This window comes from Penicillium brevicompactum, assembly GCF_028827555.1.
Source record: "Penicillium brevicompactum strain IBT 35665 chromosome Unknown utg000003l_segment0_segment0, whole genome shotgun sequence".
Taxonomy (NCBI): domain Eukaryota; kingdom Fungi; phylum Ascomycota; class Eurotiomycetes; order Eurotiales; family Aspergillaceae; genus Penicillium; species Penicillium brevicompactum.
The window spans coordinates 2,537,632-2,555,555 of NW_026623206.1; the positions used below are offsets into that span (position 1 = coordinate 2,537,632).

At 49.7% G+C, this 17,924-nt stretch overlaps 8 protein-coding genes across 8 annotated transcripts; 4 read left to right on the forward strand and 4 right to left on the reverse strand.

The window, feature by feature from the left end:
* Positions 1-751: 751 nt before the first annotated feature.
* On the reverse strand, positions 752-2,166 carry N7506_004854 (cytochrome P450; the record flags this gene model as incomplete). Its single annotated transcript, XM_056954148.1, has 2 exons — positions 752-1,819; positions 1,951-2,166. The coding sequence occupies 2 exons, from the start codon at positions 2,164-2,166 to the stop codon at positions 752-754; spliced, it is 1,284 nt and encodes a 427-aa protein (XP_056813037.1).
* Positions 2,167-3,305: 1,139 nt separating this feature from the next.
* On the reverse strand, positions 3,306-4,462 carry N7506_004855 (uncharacterized protein; the record flags this gene model as incomplete). Its single annotated transcript, XM_056954149.1, has 2 exons — positions 3,306-4,330; positions 4,390-4,462. The coding sequence occupies 2 exons, from the start codon at positions 4,460-4,462 to the stop codon at positions 3,306-3,308; spliced, it is 1,098 nt and encodes a 365-aa protein (XP_056813038.1).
* A 1,076-nt stretch (positions 4,463-5,538) lies between these two features.
* On the forward strand, positions 5,539-5,981 carry N7506_004856 (uncharacterized protein; the record flags this gene model as incomplete). Its single annotated transcript, XM_056954150.1, has 2 exons — positions 5,539-5,831; positions 5,882-5,981. 2 exons carry the CDS (start codon positions 5,539-5,541, stop codon positions 5,979-5,981), a joined length of 393 nt encoding a protein of 130 aa, XP_056813039.1.
* A 77-nt stretch (positions 5,982-6,058) lies between these two features.
* On the reverse strand, positions 6,059-8,410 carry N7506_004857 (putative C2H2 transcription factor; the record flags this gene model as incomplete). Its single annotated transcript, XM_056954151.1, has 5 exons — positions 6,059-6,453; positions 6,504-6,799; positions 6,850-6,956; positions 7,002-7,255; positions 7,303-8,410. 5 exons carry the CDS (start codon positions 8,408-8,410, stop codon positions 6,059-6,061), a joined length of 2,160 nt encoding a protein of 719 aa, XP_056813040.1.
* Positions 8,411-11,078: 2,668 nt separating this feature from the next.
* On the reverse strand, positions 11,079-11,518 carry N7506_004858 (uncharacterized protein; the record flags this gene model as incomplete). Its single annotated transcript, XM_056954152.1, has 3 exons — positions 11,079-11,170; positions 11,223-11,433; positions 11,489-11,518. The coding sequence occupies 3 exons, from the start codon at positions 11,516-11,518 to the stop codon at positions 11,079-11,081; spliced, it is 333 nt and encodes a 110-aa protein (XP_056813041.1).
* Positions 11,519-12,852: 1,334 nt separating this feature from the next.
* Positions 12,853-13,649, forward strand: N7506_004859 (uncharacterized protein; the record flags this gene model as incomplete). The annotated part of the gene is made up of 2 exons (XM_056954153.1): positions 12,853-12,962; positions 13,082-13,649. 2 exons carry the CDS (start codon positions 12,853-12,855, stop codon positions 13,647-13,649), a joined length of 678 nt encoding a protein of 225 aa, XP_056813042.1.
* A 672-nt stretch (positions 13,650-14,321) lies between these two features.
* On the forward strand, positions 14,322-15,629 carry N7506_004860 (Acyl-CoA N-acyltransferase; the record flags this gene model as incomplete). The annotated part of the gene is made up of 1 exon (XM_056954154.1): positions 14,322-15,629. One exon carries the CDS (start codon positions 14,322-14,324, stop codon positions 15,627-15,629), a length of 1,308 nt encoding a protein of 435 aa, XP_056813043.1.
* A 596-nt stretch (positions 15,630-16,225) lies between these two features.
* On the forward strand, positions 16,226-17,685 carry N7506_004861 (argininosuccinate lyase ARG4; the record flags this gene model as incomplete). The annotated part of the gene is made up of 2 exons (XM_056954155.1): positions 16,226-16,280; positions 16,346-17,685. 2 exons carry the CDS (start codon positions 16,226-16,228, stop codon positions 17,683-17,685), a joined length of 1,395 nt encoding a protein of 464 aa, XP_056813044.1.
* Positions 17,686-17,924: the final 239 nt, after the last annotated feature.

A 17,924-nucleotide genomic window follows, 5' to 3' on the forward strand; every position in this document is an offset into this window, starting at 1 on the left:
AAATGTATCAGGAAGTAAGAGAAGACGAGTCGAGCCCCAGAGATGAGGCACCGAGAGAGACCAGGAAGTGAAAGAAATCAGACGGGTCGAACCTCGGAGATGAGATACAGAGCGAGATCAAAATGAAGATGAGCTTAATGGGCTCAGTTTGACGCGCTTATAAGAATCAGCAAAGCTCAGGTATAACATGAGAAAGACGAATTTTCAGGAAGAATGATTTACACGGAAATCCTTAGTATCAGATCGCACGGCTCTCCTCGATAGACGAAGAGCTGTAGAGTAATGATCGCTAAAGATGAAGAGTTGGAATGATAAGGAAAAGGATAGAAGCACGAGGCAGAAGAAGGGTAGGAAAAGAGGGGGAAAATAAGAGTGAAAAGGGGAAAAAAAAGATAGCAGAAAGAGAAGGTCGCCGAGAATGAAAATCAGTATAGAGCCGATTACTGCGATTGGATTGCTTGAGGGTAGGTGAATGGTAGCTACAAAGCTCAAAGTGTCAAATCTCACGAATGTGGTAGACCTTCTATACCAGCAGCACCGCGAAATCCGTGGACACGACTATCCTTGCTTTGGCCTCAATCTAATAAACAGACTCATAATCCCACAGGAGACTGCACCCACTGCCTAGTCTCCGGCTCCAAACAATCTCTCTCCGCATCTCTCCATTCCTGGATGACAACGTCCGCTCTCTCCTTCGATCTAGGCGTGATCTTTGCCGGAAACTCCTCAGGCATACAGACGAAGCCCTGGGTCAACCGATCCGGATCCGGCAGTACAGGCTTGCCCCCTCCATCTCAGGCTCGATATTGAAGGCCCAAAGAATACGCGACATTCCGAGGAACAGACTGCGCTCGGCGACATGGATACCAGGACAGATACGGCGTCCCGCGCCAAACGTGAAGACATCCCTCTTGGCCGGGTCCGGATTCGCAGCCGCGTCTCCAAAGCTCTGATAGTCGTCCATATAACGATCCGGATTGAAAGTGCGGGGACTGGGGTGACGCTTGGGATCCATGTGAATTCCCCACACGTTGTTCATGACGCCCGCGTTTTTCGGAATGAACATCCCTTTATACTCGTCATCTCTCGTGACTGCGTGCGGAACAGCACCCAGAATAGTCGTTGGCATCCATCGCACAGTCTCTTTCATGCATGCGCGTATATACTGCAGCTCGGCGAGATCGTCCATGACTGGCAGTCGAGACGGTCCCACGACTTTCTCGATCTCCTCTTGAGCTTTGCGCTGAACATCGGGGAAGAGGAGCATTGCTTGTACAAAAGCATACAAGGTACTCGAGGTAGTATCGGAACCGGCTTCCAGGAGGGTTCCAGAGATATATGCGGCTTGGTCGTCGCTGAACCCGTCTTTTTTCTGCGCCTCGTACATTCCCGCGCAGAAGCATGGGTTGATTCTGCCTTGGCGGGTTTCTTCTTTGGCACGAAGCCAGTGGTCCAGATACAGTGCTTTTTCGTGTTTGTGGAGCTCTTTTGCTTTCTTCTGTGCTGGCAGCACAAAGTCGGGCAATTTTCGCAGCCATGGGAAGAAGTCGATGATAGCTGCTGTTCCGGTTTGATTGATATCGGCGAATTCAGAGAAGCCGTCAAACAGTTGCATCATCTTTTCATCTTCATATGTCGGTGTGCGCCACCCGAAGACCATGGTTGTTGTCAGGGCATTTGAGTATCGCCGAATATGCTTGAGAAATCCTTCCGGTTGAGTGAGGATATCATGTAGCAGTTGTCGATTCTCCAACATCTGGTACGGTATATACTTCTTGGAAGTAGTCACATTGAGCAGACTATGAATCATCTTACGAAACTAAAGGAGAGTCAGCATGGAAGATATGAATGAGGATTTTGGATTCACCTACTCCGCGCCATGTCTGACCATAACCCTATATGTCAAATACGTTAGCTACAATATCATCATATCCAGTGACAAATTCCCACCATCATAAGTAGTCTGAGGTTACCACTGCACAGAGTCTGTCCAATGTACATTTCTGGGCGATGCGAGTATATGCCACTTCGCTTATCCAATAGCTCTTTCACTGCCTCATCGCTGGACAGAACAATCAAGCACTTGGTGCCCAGCATCAAGCTGTAGACTGGGCCATATTCCCGAGCCCATTTCTCAAATTGAAGATGGGCATCGCGAGACGGCATCTGTGTAAGTGTTAGTCCATGTATGCTTTTTTTTTTTTTTTCTTTTTTCTGGGAACGTTACCTGATGGATGTTTCCCAACAGTGGCAATGTCGGTGGCCCTGGAGGATAGTTTTTGGGGCGTTGGCCAATTTTCCATACTCTAAATCCGGCCAAAAATGCAATTGCAGCTCCAAGAATGAGAGTGATCGGTAGCATTGTGCTGGTGAATTCAAACCCGAATCAAAGTCAACTAGGACTATTTCCAGAATTCAACATCCCCCGCTCTCTTTATATAGTTTCATGTCCTTCTCCTTTTTGTTCACCTTTCTGGCCTTGATTTAGACAGAGTATAATTTCGGAGTTGAAGCGGGCGTATAGTTGCGGATGTGGAGGTGGGTTGTGGGTACTGGCGGAGGTGTGGGGGAGGATCACGAACTGCGCTCAAATGCTAAGGCTTGATATTTCAACTTCATTCAGAACCCCAATAACTCCTAAAATGCTAATAAATTCAACTTTCACCGTAGTGGGATTTTGGGAGTCCTCGGGCGTCTGCAAGAGCAAATAATGCACCCGAGCACCAGCAGTAGGAAGGCGCCACCGATGCCAGCAGCAAGCCCAATGACCAGCTGCAGATGATCATCCACCCATGACGACAAAGAGTCACGATTCGACTGCCCACCTCCACCTCCAGGGCTTCCCCGCCCTTCGTCAGTACCTCCTCTGGTATCCGATCGGCACTCATTTCCTCCCTGCAGTTGGCAAGTCACAGAATCGCAGCATTGAGTCTCCTGCTCATCACAGGCTCCATTGCCGCAATCACAGGCTTCTCCAGCCTCGACAATTCCATTTCCACATGTTCCAGAGGTTCCATTATTTCCATTGGAGTCCACCAGGCATCGACCGTCAACCTGGCCAGATCCCAACCGAGAACACACATTGCCAATAGTACACGGGGAGAAACGCGTCATTCCTACCCCAGAGACTGGATTCATGATATATTGTCCACCAGCATCGCAGGTGTTTGAAGAGAGGGGGCAGCATTGAGATGATCCCGATCCGCAAGAAGCTGAGGAATCGCAATCGTGTACCGCGCCAAAGGTATGAGCCGACTCGTGACTGTTGCCGGTCAGCTAGAGCTCACATTTGGTCAAAAAGCAACTTACGCAAAAACCTGCCATTCGGACTGTGTCCGCGCGACCACATTGGCGCTTGCTCCCCCGTTGCTGGCGCCACTAGAGCCGGAACCGGAGTTGCATAACGCCCCGATCCAAGAGACACCGACCTCACCTCCGTTCACTGAGCATCCAGTCAGGAGAGTCCAGTAGGCGTTCTCATCACTGAATGAACTTCTCCACGTAGAGAAGGCCTGCAGACGAGAGTTCATGTCTCCATTGGAACACGGAGTATTCCATGCCGTCAACTGCGAGGTGGTGGTCGGGCACTGGCCATCGCTGATTGTCAGGTTCTGGATGCTGAGGGAAACGTTGAAACTATTTTCAAACACAACCGAAGCGGTATTGACCATGTTTAGAATGTACCTGCGGGCAGATTCCGACGAGTTGAAGCTTGCAGTGTATGTGCAGTCAGTCATGATACCAATATTAGCAACCCGCCTGGTATCCGGACAACCGTCGGTATCGCCGATGGTGCTCTCCAAATTATCGCTCCAGGCGTTGACCAGTCCAAACTGACGTTTTGTGATAGACTCTTCTGGGGCAGTCGCACACATCGACTCCGTCGTGTGATTTCCCATCACAAAGTCCGAGGTATGTCTTGAGGCTATCATCTTTGACGATCCATCATTGCTTTCCAGTTGGATCTCATACTGCGAGAAGAACACGGTGAATGTTCCATCCACGACGACACCTTCTTCCGTTTGGCTGACGGCAAGCCGCGCCCAGCCTGCCTCCTGCCACCGACCAGTGGCCTGGCTTTTAATCCATGACTCTCCCTTGGTCAGGTAGAGCCCGTTGTGGAGTTGATCTCCATTCTCTGTGTGTCCATAACCATTCAAATCCTGGATAGTGGCATCTTGCGAGATGAGGTCATCATTTGTTTCTAGGGCAAACTTGATCGTGGAATTTGATTCGGGAATATCAGCAAGAATATCAAAGCTCAATGCTGAGATACTGTTTCTGAAAGATGGGATTATCTTTGGGTTGGTGAGATGAAAAGTGTCTGCTTCTGTTCCAAGAGTCAACCGACCAATTACCCACAATTCCTGATACACAGATCATACTCACGTGGCACAGCTAAGACTGGAGCGAGTAAGGCGACGAAGAGGAAAGAGAAGAGGATCTGATTTAGTTTCTTCATTCCAGGCGTTGAAATCCCTCTCATTGCAGTGACGATGCGCGATCATTCAGGCGAATGAATCACTTTTATATAATTTCTATTTCCAGACATCTGCTCCCGGGTTTGACCAACAAACCCTTGGCTGACTGTCTCTGTACCCATCTTCTCCGTACGAAAACGAACATGTTGCTGACACACGACAATGCAGTCCAATAAATTTGGGCAGGGCTGTCTAAGCCCCAGTGCATGAGACCACGCCAAGCGGAGGGGTACGAGTACAGCATAAAGACCACACCGAGCCACATTCTCTTGACTCTTGAGTGACTCTTGAGTGACCGTTATTCTGCTGCCTGAAGATGAACCCCAGATCTCGCTAAGCCACAGCGAGGATTTATAATATCCACATTGAGCCCACTGAAGGGAGTAATCAGGGTTTCGGTTGATTATGAAGGGATCTCCACTGTGGATTTCTTGGCTGTCATCAACTTGCATATCGGGGGAATTTGGCTGCCTTGATAAGTGATTCCGCTGGGCCCGGGGCGGATCTCGAGAATGCCAAGCGTAATCAACGGTCCGGGGAACGGCACTCACCGAATCAACATGCCGATCTCGGGGATGTTAAGGTCTTTCAATTTCCATTAGGGGTTTTAGTGCTCGGGTTTGCAATTGCAGGTCAAATCGCTCTGATTATGTATGCGCATGATCGGAAGATTATCGGCAAATGAGGTGTGTGGCCCTTCAACTTTGGAACTATGTCGTCAGTTCCATTTCACAAGAAATAGAGTATGGGTCTAAAAGAGTCGGTTAAACGGGCAGATCCAGTTCAACAGGATCTCTCCGAAAGTGAAGGTCATCAACGCCGATAAGAAGAGCTTAAGTCCGTGCCAAGACTGCTGAGCCACCGAACCGCGTTATCGTCCAATAAGCGCCAAGAGATGCTCCTCATGTTGTTTAAGCCTGGATCTACAAGTCCAATATCCACTTCCGACCTAACTATTCCCAGTTAGACTCATAAGCATCTTTGAGCCATACTTTAGCTCATGACCCCCCAATGTTAACCTCTTCTTCTTCTCCTTCGTACTGTATACGAAGCGAGCATGTTCTTCCGTCCGTGGCTCATTGCGCTCTTTGCTCTCCTCTTCAGTCTGCAGGCGACATGCGCCCCCCTTCAGCTGCGATCTCCAACCGTCGAAGAGAACCAACTAGAGTCCACGGCTAGCACAGAGTCCTCAACGCACGATGCATCCGTCATAAACCCTATAACACAACGCCACGACCCCAACGACCAAATACCTAGCTTCCACGGAGAACCCGACTGGAGAGACAATCAAGCCCTCAAACTTGAAGCAGAACGAGAAGCCGGCTTTGTGGCGAGCTCTGCCAGTGACGAGTGAGTGTGCCAGTGCATCGATACCAGGCTGGATTCTGATTCAAACCCAGTGAAATCCCACTCCCGGAGTTCTGGCCTTTGTTCAAAATCTGTGTGGTTTCAGCAATAGGAATTGCCATTCTCAAGATCATACGAGACGTCCGTCGATGAATAAATGGAAAAAAAAGTTGTTTCATTTCCCTCTCGTCTTTCTTTGATAAGGTCGTAATGGTACAAGGGATCAGACATCAAATCTGAAATGTCTGAAAGCCCATGATCAAGTCGTTCACCTGTCGCATACTGGTTTGATCATACTTATTCAGAATGGGATCCAACGGCCCCTCCTCCAATGGCTCCAGCTCATTCACCTGCTGCGACGTCCCCAACATCGCCAACCGATCCGCCATCAATTGGGCCAGGAGCCAATACTCCGGCGCATACCGACAAAATCCCATCCGGGTCCACAATTCGGCGGGTTGAATGTGAAGGTCTTCGATGGTCATGTGTGGTGATATTCCCTGGGGAAAGTTTGATGAGAACGACTGCCAGATGTCGCGCCAGTTGCTCAGTGCGTTGCGGATCGGGGCGAGTAGTTGGTAACTTCCAACTACGTTGCGGAGCTGGAATATTTGAGAGTGGATGGCTGAATGTGGTTGTCAGATATATTGATTTTCGCGCTGCAATGCAACATACCGGATGTCAATGCAAACAGGTTCAGTGGACATAATGTGGCGAGGAGGCGGTGGATGTTGGCAGAGGGGTCATCTTTGCATAGCGATTCAAATGCACCTCGGAATGAGATAGACCAGTAAGGGCTTCTGGCTGGTAGAGATAATTGGATCTGATGATGGCATTGGTCTGCTGTGAGTGCTTGGAAACAAGCTTCGGGTGTTGCCATGTGTAGTCTCATCTCTTTGATGACCATTCTGGGAGGAAGATTGTTGAAAATCACAAATGCCGAGTCAAGGAGATAGATCCACGAGAAAACTCTAGACATCTTTAGTGAACCTGATCATTCTTGCATCGATTATTCACTGACCGTATCAGCTCCTCTCTAGCTGCATATTCTTTCCACTCAAAGTCATGCCGACCCTGCTCGCTGTAGCTCAGGTGTCTGGCCGAGGTGATTCCAATATCTCGAGCGGTCTATCGATTGTCAATATCATCCACCCAGAGTAGTGCTCAACTTACAGACACAAGGGTGGCAAATCGATGGCGTCGAATGCGAGACTTGCTCGCGTCGGTGCCTTCCCAATTCTGATAGAGACAGACTATATAGGCAGCCTGGAGCGCTTGAATCTTGCGTCGCTGGCTGGCCATGCTACCGCATGGTGAATAGGTCATATCACTGTTGAAATCATCATCTATAAAGACCATCTCTTCCACGCAATTGAACCACGTTTTCGCATCTTCGTTATCAGGCATATCGGACGAAACGCACGCACCTGAACAGCCGTTAGCTTTTATCACTTTTTGAGCTCAGACATCATACCAATCAGGGCCATTGCTGCTAGTACTGTTGGCTTTGCTGCGAGGGGATCAAAAGTAGGCCTGTGAATAAAATTGACATTGGGATGCCAAATTGCCCAGTAAAATCCCAAAAACCTTCTCAGATTCGATGGTGAAAAAAATTGTAGACATGCACTTTTCAGTGCCGGTGTCCAATCTAAAGTCACGGAACTATTCCGCGGTTTTATTGTGACGACTTCTTCGATCAGTAACAAGATCTCGTGGGTTTTGAGAGACAGTGGATCATTAAACCAGTCTAGTGGAAAATCGTCGGTAGAGCTTGAGTCGCTGATGGCTTCCAAAATCGTAGGCGATGGAACATTCATGCCGAGGGCTGGTAACGACATGATTCTCTGCTGTAATTGAAACGAGATGTGTCGGTCCAATTCGGCAGAGAGGTGCTCTCTCTGCTCCTGTGTGCCGCAGTCAAAGCTTGAAACCAGACCGGTGTTGCTAGTGAATTTATCCAAAAACCCCAATGATTGACGAGAGTCTTCATCTGAGACGGATGGTTCAAACATTGCCGGAGTCTCAGGGTTTATGGTGGAGAATTCCTGCCAACTCGAATTCGGTAAATGGGTAGATGCTGAGTCGAAAAGTGTTTCCTGTGGACTCGTTCCAAGATTCTGCAACTCTTCAGTTGTGAACCCCCAGGGCATCACTGGGTTTGAGACCGGTGGCGTTAACTCCATCGGATTTGATGCCGGATCTTTCGGTGAAGACACGTCGACACTCCCAAGAGATGGCTGTTTCGAGGATCCTGAATCTGCGGGATACCAGCACTGGGCACCTCTCTTCACGCAGCTGTGGCATGGCTGGTGCGAGCTACAAGCCTTCTTTTGACGAACGCAGCGATCACAGGCTCGTCTCCGGCTAGTAGCTCTTGACCCTCCACCATCACAGGTGCGCATGTGTCGTTTCAACACATCGGCGCGCTGAAATGCCCCATTACATAGGGTGCATTGGTGTGGTCGCTGCGATGTATGGGAGCTGAGGTGGCGGAAGAGGTGCTCGCGCCGCTTGTATCTCTTGAGACATACTGAGCACTCATATTTGGGGGCTTCGACGGAAGATGTTGAATGATCTGACATTGCTGGAGATATGTTGTGGTCCAAAAATCCGGAGTCGAACTTGCGGGGTGTGGGGCGAACTTTGAGTTTGGCTCGGATGGCTGCGTCGGTAATTGACTGCAGACATTCTTCGCCCTCGGTTTATGTCGACTTTCTAAGCGTTAATTGCCGAATGCTACTGAAATTGAACTTGTGCTTGACATCTCGTTTTGCTTTGCTATCTACACAATATTGTCGAAACTATATGAAGCGTAGAACCCCGCTCTGTGGCTGTGGCTAATCTCGTCGGACCGGGTGAATGATATTCATCCAGCATCGTGGCACGGAGGTTGAGTTTCTTTTTTCGCAGAGCCAAAGAAGTATCAAGGATAACGTACATCATATGTAGTCTCTCTAGCTCTTGGTACATTTAACGATAAGTCCCGCAGTAAGTAGGGCGCCAGATAGAGCATGAGTAAATCTGGCCAAGTCTGTACAGAGGCTTCTTATCTCATTATCCTCAAATCATACTCCCATTTTGGGTAAGTTGAACGCGACATGTGCATAATTCCATGTGTCCTGGGACATCAAGAACTGGCCTAAATGGGAATGAGGGGAATGAGATCTATCTGCTGCTGCAGGAGACTTCTAAGCGTGCTCGGTCCCCCACGGTCAGTATTTTGCGCTGTCAGGGCTTTGCATCTGATCAATAAGACTTCATCTGAATTATGCAACGGTTTGACTAGTTCGTATTTGGTGATTTCACGCTTGAGATGAGGTGGCATGCAGATTGCGCCATCAGATTTCTTCACTCATGAACTCCTTAGCGTCGTGTCCATTTTCATCGTTGACCAAGTGCAGTTGATATCACATTTTCGATTAATCTCTCTGCTCTGGTCTCGTGGTGATCATTGAAAGATAATCGTCCAATGATACTCGCATATTGCCATATCATATATATCATATTTGGTTGCTACCATGTACGTGCTGCATGCGTATCGTGCATGGCGAAGCAAAATCCGGGGGCTAACCGTCACCCTTGCGATTGCATTTGAGAATTGCCGCGATTTGCCTCGATTTCTGATCTCTCAATGGCTTGAGACGTTGGCGATTGCTCGGTCCGCCATGTTCTGTCAATCGTATCACATTTACTTTGCCCCTGCAGTCAGGCACAGATGTTTTGACACTATCAGTTCCATAAATCCCCGAAACAGGGCAACTTGGGGAAGTTTCTTGAACTGCACTGTGTTGTCGATCCAGACCATCGTCGATCCAGGTCAGCAGAGACAATATAGCAGAAACGATTCAAACATAGTACTCTGTAGTGCTGATGGCGTAGCGATCATTGCTCCACAGCCCATGAAGATCCCATTGGAACCCTGACTCAAAACTGGATCCCCCATTCCAAATGCTTTGCGGGAACACAGACCAAATGCGATCGTCACGGGTCGGCCCTTAGGCGCAAGCGCCCGAATATCATGAATTTGTGATGCAGCAGTAGCAGTCGACTTCAATGCAAAAAACAAGGTTCAAACCCCGAAGGTGCGTGGTTACCCCTGAAACTTTGTCTCACATCGCTCTGCAGGAACCTATCTCGTGCCTATTGCGTGCATTAATGCGATATTGATATTCTATACAGTGACATGAGTCATATAGAATTTCATCGGTCGCAAGAGGCGGTTAAGTCTGTCTAGCCCCTCTATATTGATGATGAGCGATCACCGACAGGGTATCGACATCAAGTTGCAGATGATTGGCTGCTGGTCGCTCAGGATCGTCGTTTTTTTAGCCTCTAGTTGCTCATACGGAGTACAGATGTCGGGGTGATCTACGTAAGCTAGAGCCTGAATTCACTTATGGGGATTGGGCGCAAACACTCCACACCATCCTTTACAGGGTTCAAGTGGTACAAGGTATAATGTTCCTTCCCCTGGCAGGGATCTGAATTACTACCGTGGCATTGGGATCCAGCCACGAGGGTTTGGTTCTGGAAAAAAAGCAATGGTCCAATTAATGAGGTCATCTTAACAGGGTTCACGGAGGACGAAATGACCACGCCTTGCTTGGCATGTGGCATCTCCTGCCAGGACTGGAGGTGGGCAAGGGGGGGGCTTCACATTCTGATTTGACGGTGGCTATCAATTGTGGGGAACCTTATACCTTGTTTTTCTGGGACTTCCAAGTCCTGCCATTCGACGCACAAACCCCGAGGTTGCGTTCGGTATTTGGAGATTGGCGTTGGGGCTCGTACTCAACGTGACGGCATTAGAACAGAACAAGCGGTGTAAAGAGTTTATCAAAATGCGGTAATATTGGCTCAAGGCCCGTTGTATGTGATAAAATCTGTATATACATCAAACATAGAGTATTTGCGAATAAATGGTATGACACGAATGAGAAATTGCAAAAACCCTCCAGGGTAGAAATAAACTGCCGAATAACGCCTCGCTGTAATGTCGCTTGTCCCAAGAAAAAGTAGAACTCAGATTCAGATGTGAAAACCGGGAGATTTATCAAACAAAAGAAATGGATGCCGGATCAGTGTTCCGGTAGTTGAAGCCTCAATGGCATATGTTCAAAGAGTCGAATGATAGGCCGCGAAGGGCAAAAGCAGGTTGAAGTAAAAGTCGCTGAGATGTGTGCGTGTTGTGAATCGCTGAATATAACGGAGAGAAAGAAAACGATGTCGAAAGAGAGACAAGTTGGTAGTTCATGCAGTCGCCCGGGATCCCCGGCGGTACTTGAGGTCGTCTCGGCTTAGTAGCCGGCGTAGTTTAGAGACAAATCGACATGGAAGACCATCTATAAACCTGTCAGAGTGTGCGACCATAGTAGAATGTGATATCGGACTTACCCGTTCCACGACGAGTTAACGTGTACGACTTTTCCAAAGGCTGTGTCGTGTAGGCCGCTGCCCAATAATCCGTATCTTGATAGCCAGTGAATGTGCAGTTGCTATGATTGTACTGTGGCTGTAAGGCCGCAACATGCGGGTAGAGCCCTGCTAACGGCGAGAGCAATTCATCTGGCGGAGGCGAGCGTCTACTATCGATGCTTCCCCGAGACTGTCACAGAATACAAGTTAGATCGATACTTGTTTAAATGTTGAATATAACTCACGTAAGGCTCATAGTTGGTCATGTAACCCATGGTGGGGGGATGTGAGAGAGAGAGTTGGGCAGTGTCGGAGTCCACGAAGTATAGATCACTGAAAACTTAAGTGAATGCAGGATAACGGGCGAAGTACAAGGTCAAGTATGCAAGGCAGTTAGGGATATCGGGCGCATTTAAAACACGACTCGAGTCAGCCGCAGTAATTTGGAAGCGGGGGAAGATCAGGCGTGGATAGATTCGATCTTAATTGCACCCAGGAAGTCGGGTGTGCCAGGCCACGATTCAGGCAAGCGGGGCCTCGTCATTGGATGGACGGGTGTCCGAGCGTCAACCGATTCAACCGATCTATCGGGGTGCCCGATGTGGGAAAGTTGAATACGAGGATTTCATGTAGTTAATTCATTTATTTTAGTTAATTTCAGTTATTTTAGTCAACTGAATTGATTTATTCTTCTCTGGGATAATCCCTGCAGGCAACTTGCAGAACGACCACGAACTGTGCCGTCTCGTTCTACTTTTACCCCTTGCATATTGTACGCGTTTTTTGCTCATATGTTGTCATTTCTTAAGTTAGGACAGGACATCCTTGTCCTACAACGTAATGCCAGGAAAAACTGGATTTGGCGGGACTCTACTCCGTAAATGATGTGATGTCAGTTCCACACCCCGAACCGATCCGTGATCCCACACTACACGTACTACTAGGGCTAGAGGAAACTAGCAATGGGTTTGATCATCGTTTGGGGAGAAAAGTGGACTAGGGAACTGTCAAATGTCGCACAGGTCGAATAATCCAAAGAGTAAGCGAGTTGAACCAGTTCATCGAGTGCCGAAAAGATTAAAATTGAAATTAAATGGTAAAAAGTAAATGCGAGGTGTCTGATCTCCCGCTAGCGCTTCCAAATCATTGCAATATAGGGTGAGATAGCAAGCAACTAGAAGCGAACTATTGATTGCACTAAGGAATCTAGATCGACAATGGGGGTTGCCCAGTGAGGACTAGTCGACAATTGCATTGTAGGATCACAGCCACAACCCCCTTACCACTTACGGGCAAGCGCACGAGCCACACCCTCGGCCTGTCCGTGGCTCATCGGTGGCTAGTGACCACATCTGTGGCTCAAGCTTATTCTTCGATAGCTTGCCCGACCCACCCTGCCTTACCCCCTCCGAAAAGCCGAACTAGTCCGTCGTGATCTTCCAAGGTTATCGATTTTGGCACCCTTGATGGATCGGTCTTCCCCGTCTGCGCTCCAGCGCGGAGCTATAAGGCTTTGGGCTCCCCCAGACTCATAACCCCAATCTATCTCTCCAGTCTAGATCTTCAAGCCAGTCTTGACCTCTTCAATCCTTCCACTTATCAAATACATATGTCGACTGAACATGTCACTGAGCATGCAGGGTTCTGGAAGAGAGTGCTGGGAAAACTCTCCACGCATGGACATGCGCGATCCGTGTTCTCGCGACTATCCCGCTCAGCGTAAGTCCACCCCTTGTGCCCCGCTCGAGCTTGTCGCACAGGCTGCGAAATGGTCAGTATTCTGAGATATCTCGCCTTGGTTCAGGATCCGATCGAGCCACTGAACGCATCTCGGATAGGCGCGAGCGTCCCGACGAGAGAATGAACAACCCGGAAGTCCAGTCGGCCCTCAACGACAGCGACTTTGGCCGTATTGACACCACCGGCTGGTACCCACACTATAAGAACTGTGTCCAGCACTTTGTCGACTATAGCCAGCATACGCCGGCTGTGCAATCCATCGCCGCCTTTGTCAACATCCGACTCCCATGCCAGCGTCCTGCTGAAAGCGGTGGTTCATCTTCTGAGTCTGGGTCGCTACCGTTCGTGTCACTGCGGCCTTATATTCGTCGATTGATTGTTACGGCGCAAGACTCTCCTTCAATTATGCAAGGCTTCTTTGGGGGTGACTGGGAGGCTGGTGTGGGGTGCATCTACAAACAAGAGCGCGCAAACTATCTCTTCACGGCCAAAAGCAGTGGCTGGGCTTCCACCAAGGCAGCCTACGATCTCTCACCAGATGAGCAAACACCCTTCCTGAGACCCCTGCGCGATCCTTCGGAGGAAGAAATCCGAGTGGCCGAAGCTCGCTGGAGTGAGTGGCTAGCAATGGAGGATTGGATGGTTGGCGCGCGGACTCCCTGGTAGGAGATCGCATTCATGAGAGACGAATCCCTTTGTTTATTTTTTTTCCTTTGTGATTTTGGTGTTCCCTATGGTCTCCTCGATTGAGGAACAAAAACTGTGATGAGCACGCCAGTCCCAGCTGGGTGGTATCACAGCGGAGTATAATGACATAGCGTCCCTGCAGACGAAACCTTGAAATTTCCGTACCTATAGGCCTTGAGGAAGATTCTTCCACTAGTAATGCAAACACCCAGTTAAAGAATGAGAAAAAGACCGATCCTTCTAGCGCCAATGCAGATTTGACAGAGATCGCCCGCGGATCCCCCGTCAGAATCGATAGTGTCGCACCGCCACAGGCACAGACCAGGTGAATAGCGTGACAAATACCGATAATTCCTTGGGAAGGGTTGATTTATCTATCCCAGATCCGAGAGGGAGATTAGTGCGATCAAATTAAGTGCGGCTTAGCTCGGCCTTACTCGGGGACCGCCTAACAATCACGCGATGACCCTAATTTCCGGCCCACACTCTGACTCAGTCGTCAATCTGTCAATCGCCATCTGTCAAATTACTAGTTTTGCTCGGTGATAGTCCTGATAATTCCAAAACGGAACACTCCTTTCACACAAGCGTCCCTGGATCCAGGTACCCGGTACGGAGTATTCGGCACATCTACGGAGTACTCCGTACACAATGCAGTCCGACACATGCATCTACCGGCACGATGCTGTCACATTGATGCCGGCGCTCGTATCTCAATTGCCGTATAGTTTGACTTTGCTACGACGAATTCAACATGGTATCGCTTTTCCTTTCGAAACCGCCCAATTACTGGCGACCTTCCCGCCCGGTTCGACCCCTGACCCTGAGAAACCGTGGCTGGCTGCGCGAGTGGATCTCTTTCGTGGCCGCGAGACCCAGATGCTCATTTACTCCAGCCTCGAAGCGGAGCACACGTCAATTCAGCCGATCGACGCTGTCAGCGATAGTGCGACCGCCGCAAAGATATTAAAGGTGGAACGCGACTCGCTTCCACAATCTACTAATAGTAACAAGGGTCATGACAATGCAAATTCCAATCCTATTGTGTTCTCTTTATCCGCTAGCCAGGATACGCTAGATTTGGGCCGCGCGCAAATCTTGGCTTTGCTGTCATATGTCAAAACCCACTTGCTGCCATCGTACCTGTCATCTTTGGAAAAGTCAGCTCAAGCCACATCTACGGCTGGAACTCAGATCTCCTCGGCCTCTGTTTCCAACACAATCCCCATTGTCAATAATGGCGTGCCCCTGATCCCCGCGCCTGATCCCCGGGCTTTCCTCATTGGCAGTCTGCACACTGGTCTCTATATGCTTCTGCAGCGATCAGGAACCTACACATCGTCGGATCCCATCTCCAATATTCGTGTCCATCGCTTCGATGATCCACCTTACTTCAAGTACTATTTCCGAAGATCTGACTTCGGCGCCGAAGAAGAGTCTGGAAGGTCTGCTGATCATGGATCTGCCGATCTGCCTCTCCCGGTCGGGTATAGGTTCCGTGATCGCGAAGGCAGAGAGGGCGTTCAGTCTAGGCATTTAGATCTTGTGCAAAGTCGCACCCATATCCCGCGGTCCAGGAATCAGCTTTCTACGATGCCTGGTGTGGCGGTCTATCGGGATTCCGAACCTGCTGACCAGGATGCTGAAGAACAGCCTATCGCTTGGGGCTTCTTGGGTATGGACGGTGCGCTATCGACATTACATGTTGAACCGGAACATCGGGGCTGTGGACTTGCAGTTCCGTTATCGAAGGCGATCATGTGTCGTGGATTAGCGCCCGATGGTGTGTTCGGGGGCAGCAGCTTTGAATTCGAGGATAGTCAAACTCAAGATCGTGTTGGGGCTTGGGCGCACACGGAAGTGTCTGGGGTCAACAGGGCCAGTCGCAGGGTCATGGAAAAGATTGGAGGACAGATTTTGACAACTGTTGCCTGGACTGTTATTGAGTTGTGTGATTGAATATCGAGGACCCATTCCAAGATTTTTCCAAGGCTGGACCGCCGGTTTTAGATAACAGACTACGGAGTACAGACTACGGAGTACTGAGGCTGAGATTGGAGGAATTAGATATCTACATCATCCTTGTGGAGTGGACAAGTCACATTCGATTACATGCGTTCCAATTTGTATCCTCCAATGAGTTTAAATGCTCGAAAAAAAAAAAAAAAACCTCGAAGGCATATTTCGCTGGTTGTATTGTATATGATCGAACTATATATAACTGAGGCTTTGGATTAACGCTGGGACGTGTAAGTTCGAAATGAAAGTTTATGGCCTGACATATTACTACCCCCGATACGGAGTATGTGTGTATTTATCGAGTTCAACCGAGTCCTGGATCTTTCAATCGCGATGTATAGAGTGAGGATAGTCGACCAAGGGGAGGTCAACAAGATTGAGTCATCAGCAAAGTCCCCCAGATATGCCTAATTGGGTTTAGCGTACCGATGATCGGCCGTGATTCCACGATGCAGGGGGCCCAATTGCCTTCAAGACTTCTTTCTTCTCTTTTTTCCTCCATTTCCAAGCCATTGAACAATCCTACATCATCCACAATGAGCAATCCCAAAGGTGTCGCCGAAAACATGCTCTGGGGAGGCCGCTTCACCCGTGAGTACCGCAACCCCTCCATCCCACCAAAAATTCCACTGACTCATTCGTTTGGGAAAAAACAGAGGGCCTTGACCCCCTCATGGTCCAATACAACATGTCCCTTCCTTATGACCGCGTGTTCTGGAAGCAGGACATTGCCGGCTCCATTGCCTTCGCCCGCGCCAACACCAACTCCGGCCTCCTCACCCCACAAGAGTTCGCCGAGATCGAGCGTGGCTTCAAGGAGATCGCCAAGGAATGGGAAACCAACACCTTCGTCGCCAAGGAGAACGATGAGGATATCCATACTGCCAACGAGCGTCGCCTCGGCGAGATCATCGGCAAGGAAATCGGCGGAAAGCTGCACACCGGCCGGTCGCGCAACGAGCAGATCGCCACGGACATGCGCCTGTGGCTCCGCGACGAACTGCGCCTGATCGACAACCACCTTTGCGATCTGATTAAGGTCTCCATTGCCCGCGCCGAAAAAGATATCGACTACCTCATGCCCGGTTACACCCACTTGCAGAAGGCCCAGCCCGTCCGTTGGTCCCACTGGATCCTGTCACACGCTACTGCTTTCGCCAGCGAGCTGCAGCGCCTGCGTGAGGTTATTGCCCGCGTTAACAAGAGCCCCCTCGGTACCGGTGCGCTTGCCGGTAACTGCTTCAACATCGACCGTGAGGCCATGGCCAAGGAGCTCGGCTTCGATGGTTTGCTCTACAACTCCATGAACGCCGTTGCGGATCGTGACTTCGCTATGGAGACCATGCAGTGGGGTAGCTCCTTCATGCTCAAGATCTCTCGCTGGGCCGAGGATCTTATCATCTACAGCAGTCTGGAGTTCGGCTTCGTTCGTCTGTCGGACGCCTACTCCACTGGATCATCTCTCATGCCCCAGAAGAAGAACGCCGACAGCCTGGAGCTCCTCCGTGGAAAGTCTGGCCGTGCTTTCGGTCAGATGGCCGGTCTGATGTGCACAATCAAGGGCCTGCCCACCACCTACAACAAGGATCTGCAGGAGAGCGTTGAGCCCATGCTCGACCACGTCAAGACTGTCAGCGACAGCATCCAGATTGGAACTGGTGTTCTCTCCACCCTCACTGTTATCCCCGAGAAGATGATCGCCGCTCTGGCCCCTGAGATGCTGGCTACCGAGATTGCCGACTACCTCGTCCGCAAGGGTGTTCCCTTCCGCGAGGGACACCACATCTCTGGCCGCGTCGTTGCCCTGGCCGAGAACACCAATGTGCCCATGGACACACTTTCTCTGGAGCAGCTCCAGCAGATTGACTCGCGCTTCGATGCCGACGTCCAGGCCTGCCTGGACTACGAGCGTGCTGTCGAGCTGAAGGACGCTATCGGTGGAACCAGCAAGCGTGCGGTCCTGGAGCAGACCGCCGTGCTGAAGAAGCTGCTGTAAACTTTTTGGATATGATATATGAAAGATACAAAAGTGTTAGGGTTTCGGATTAGACAAAATGAACATTGGAATTGACTTGTCTGGATACACCGAGTCTTGAATATGTACAGTACGCCGTCATTCAAAATTACTGGAGCTGAATGGCCTGCATCAGCGGATCAACATCTAGTATGTACGCCAATTGCCAAATCTATTGAAATTCCGCAGAGATACTACAAGCAGGGTTGCCGAAAAGATTA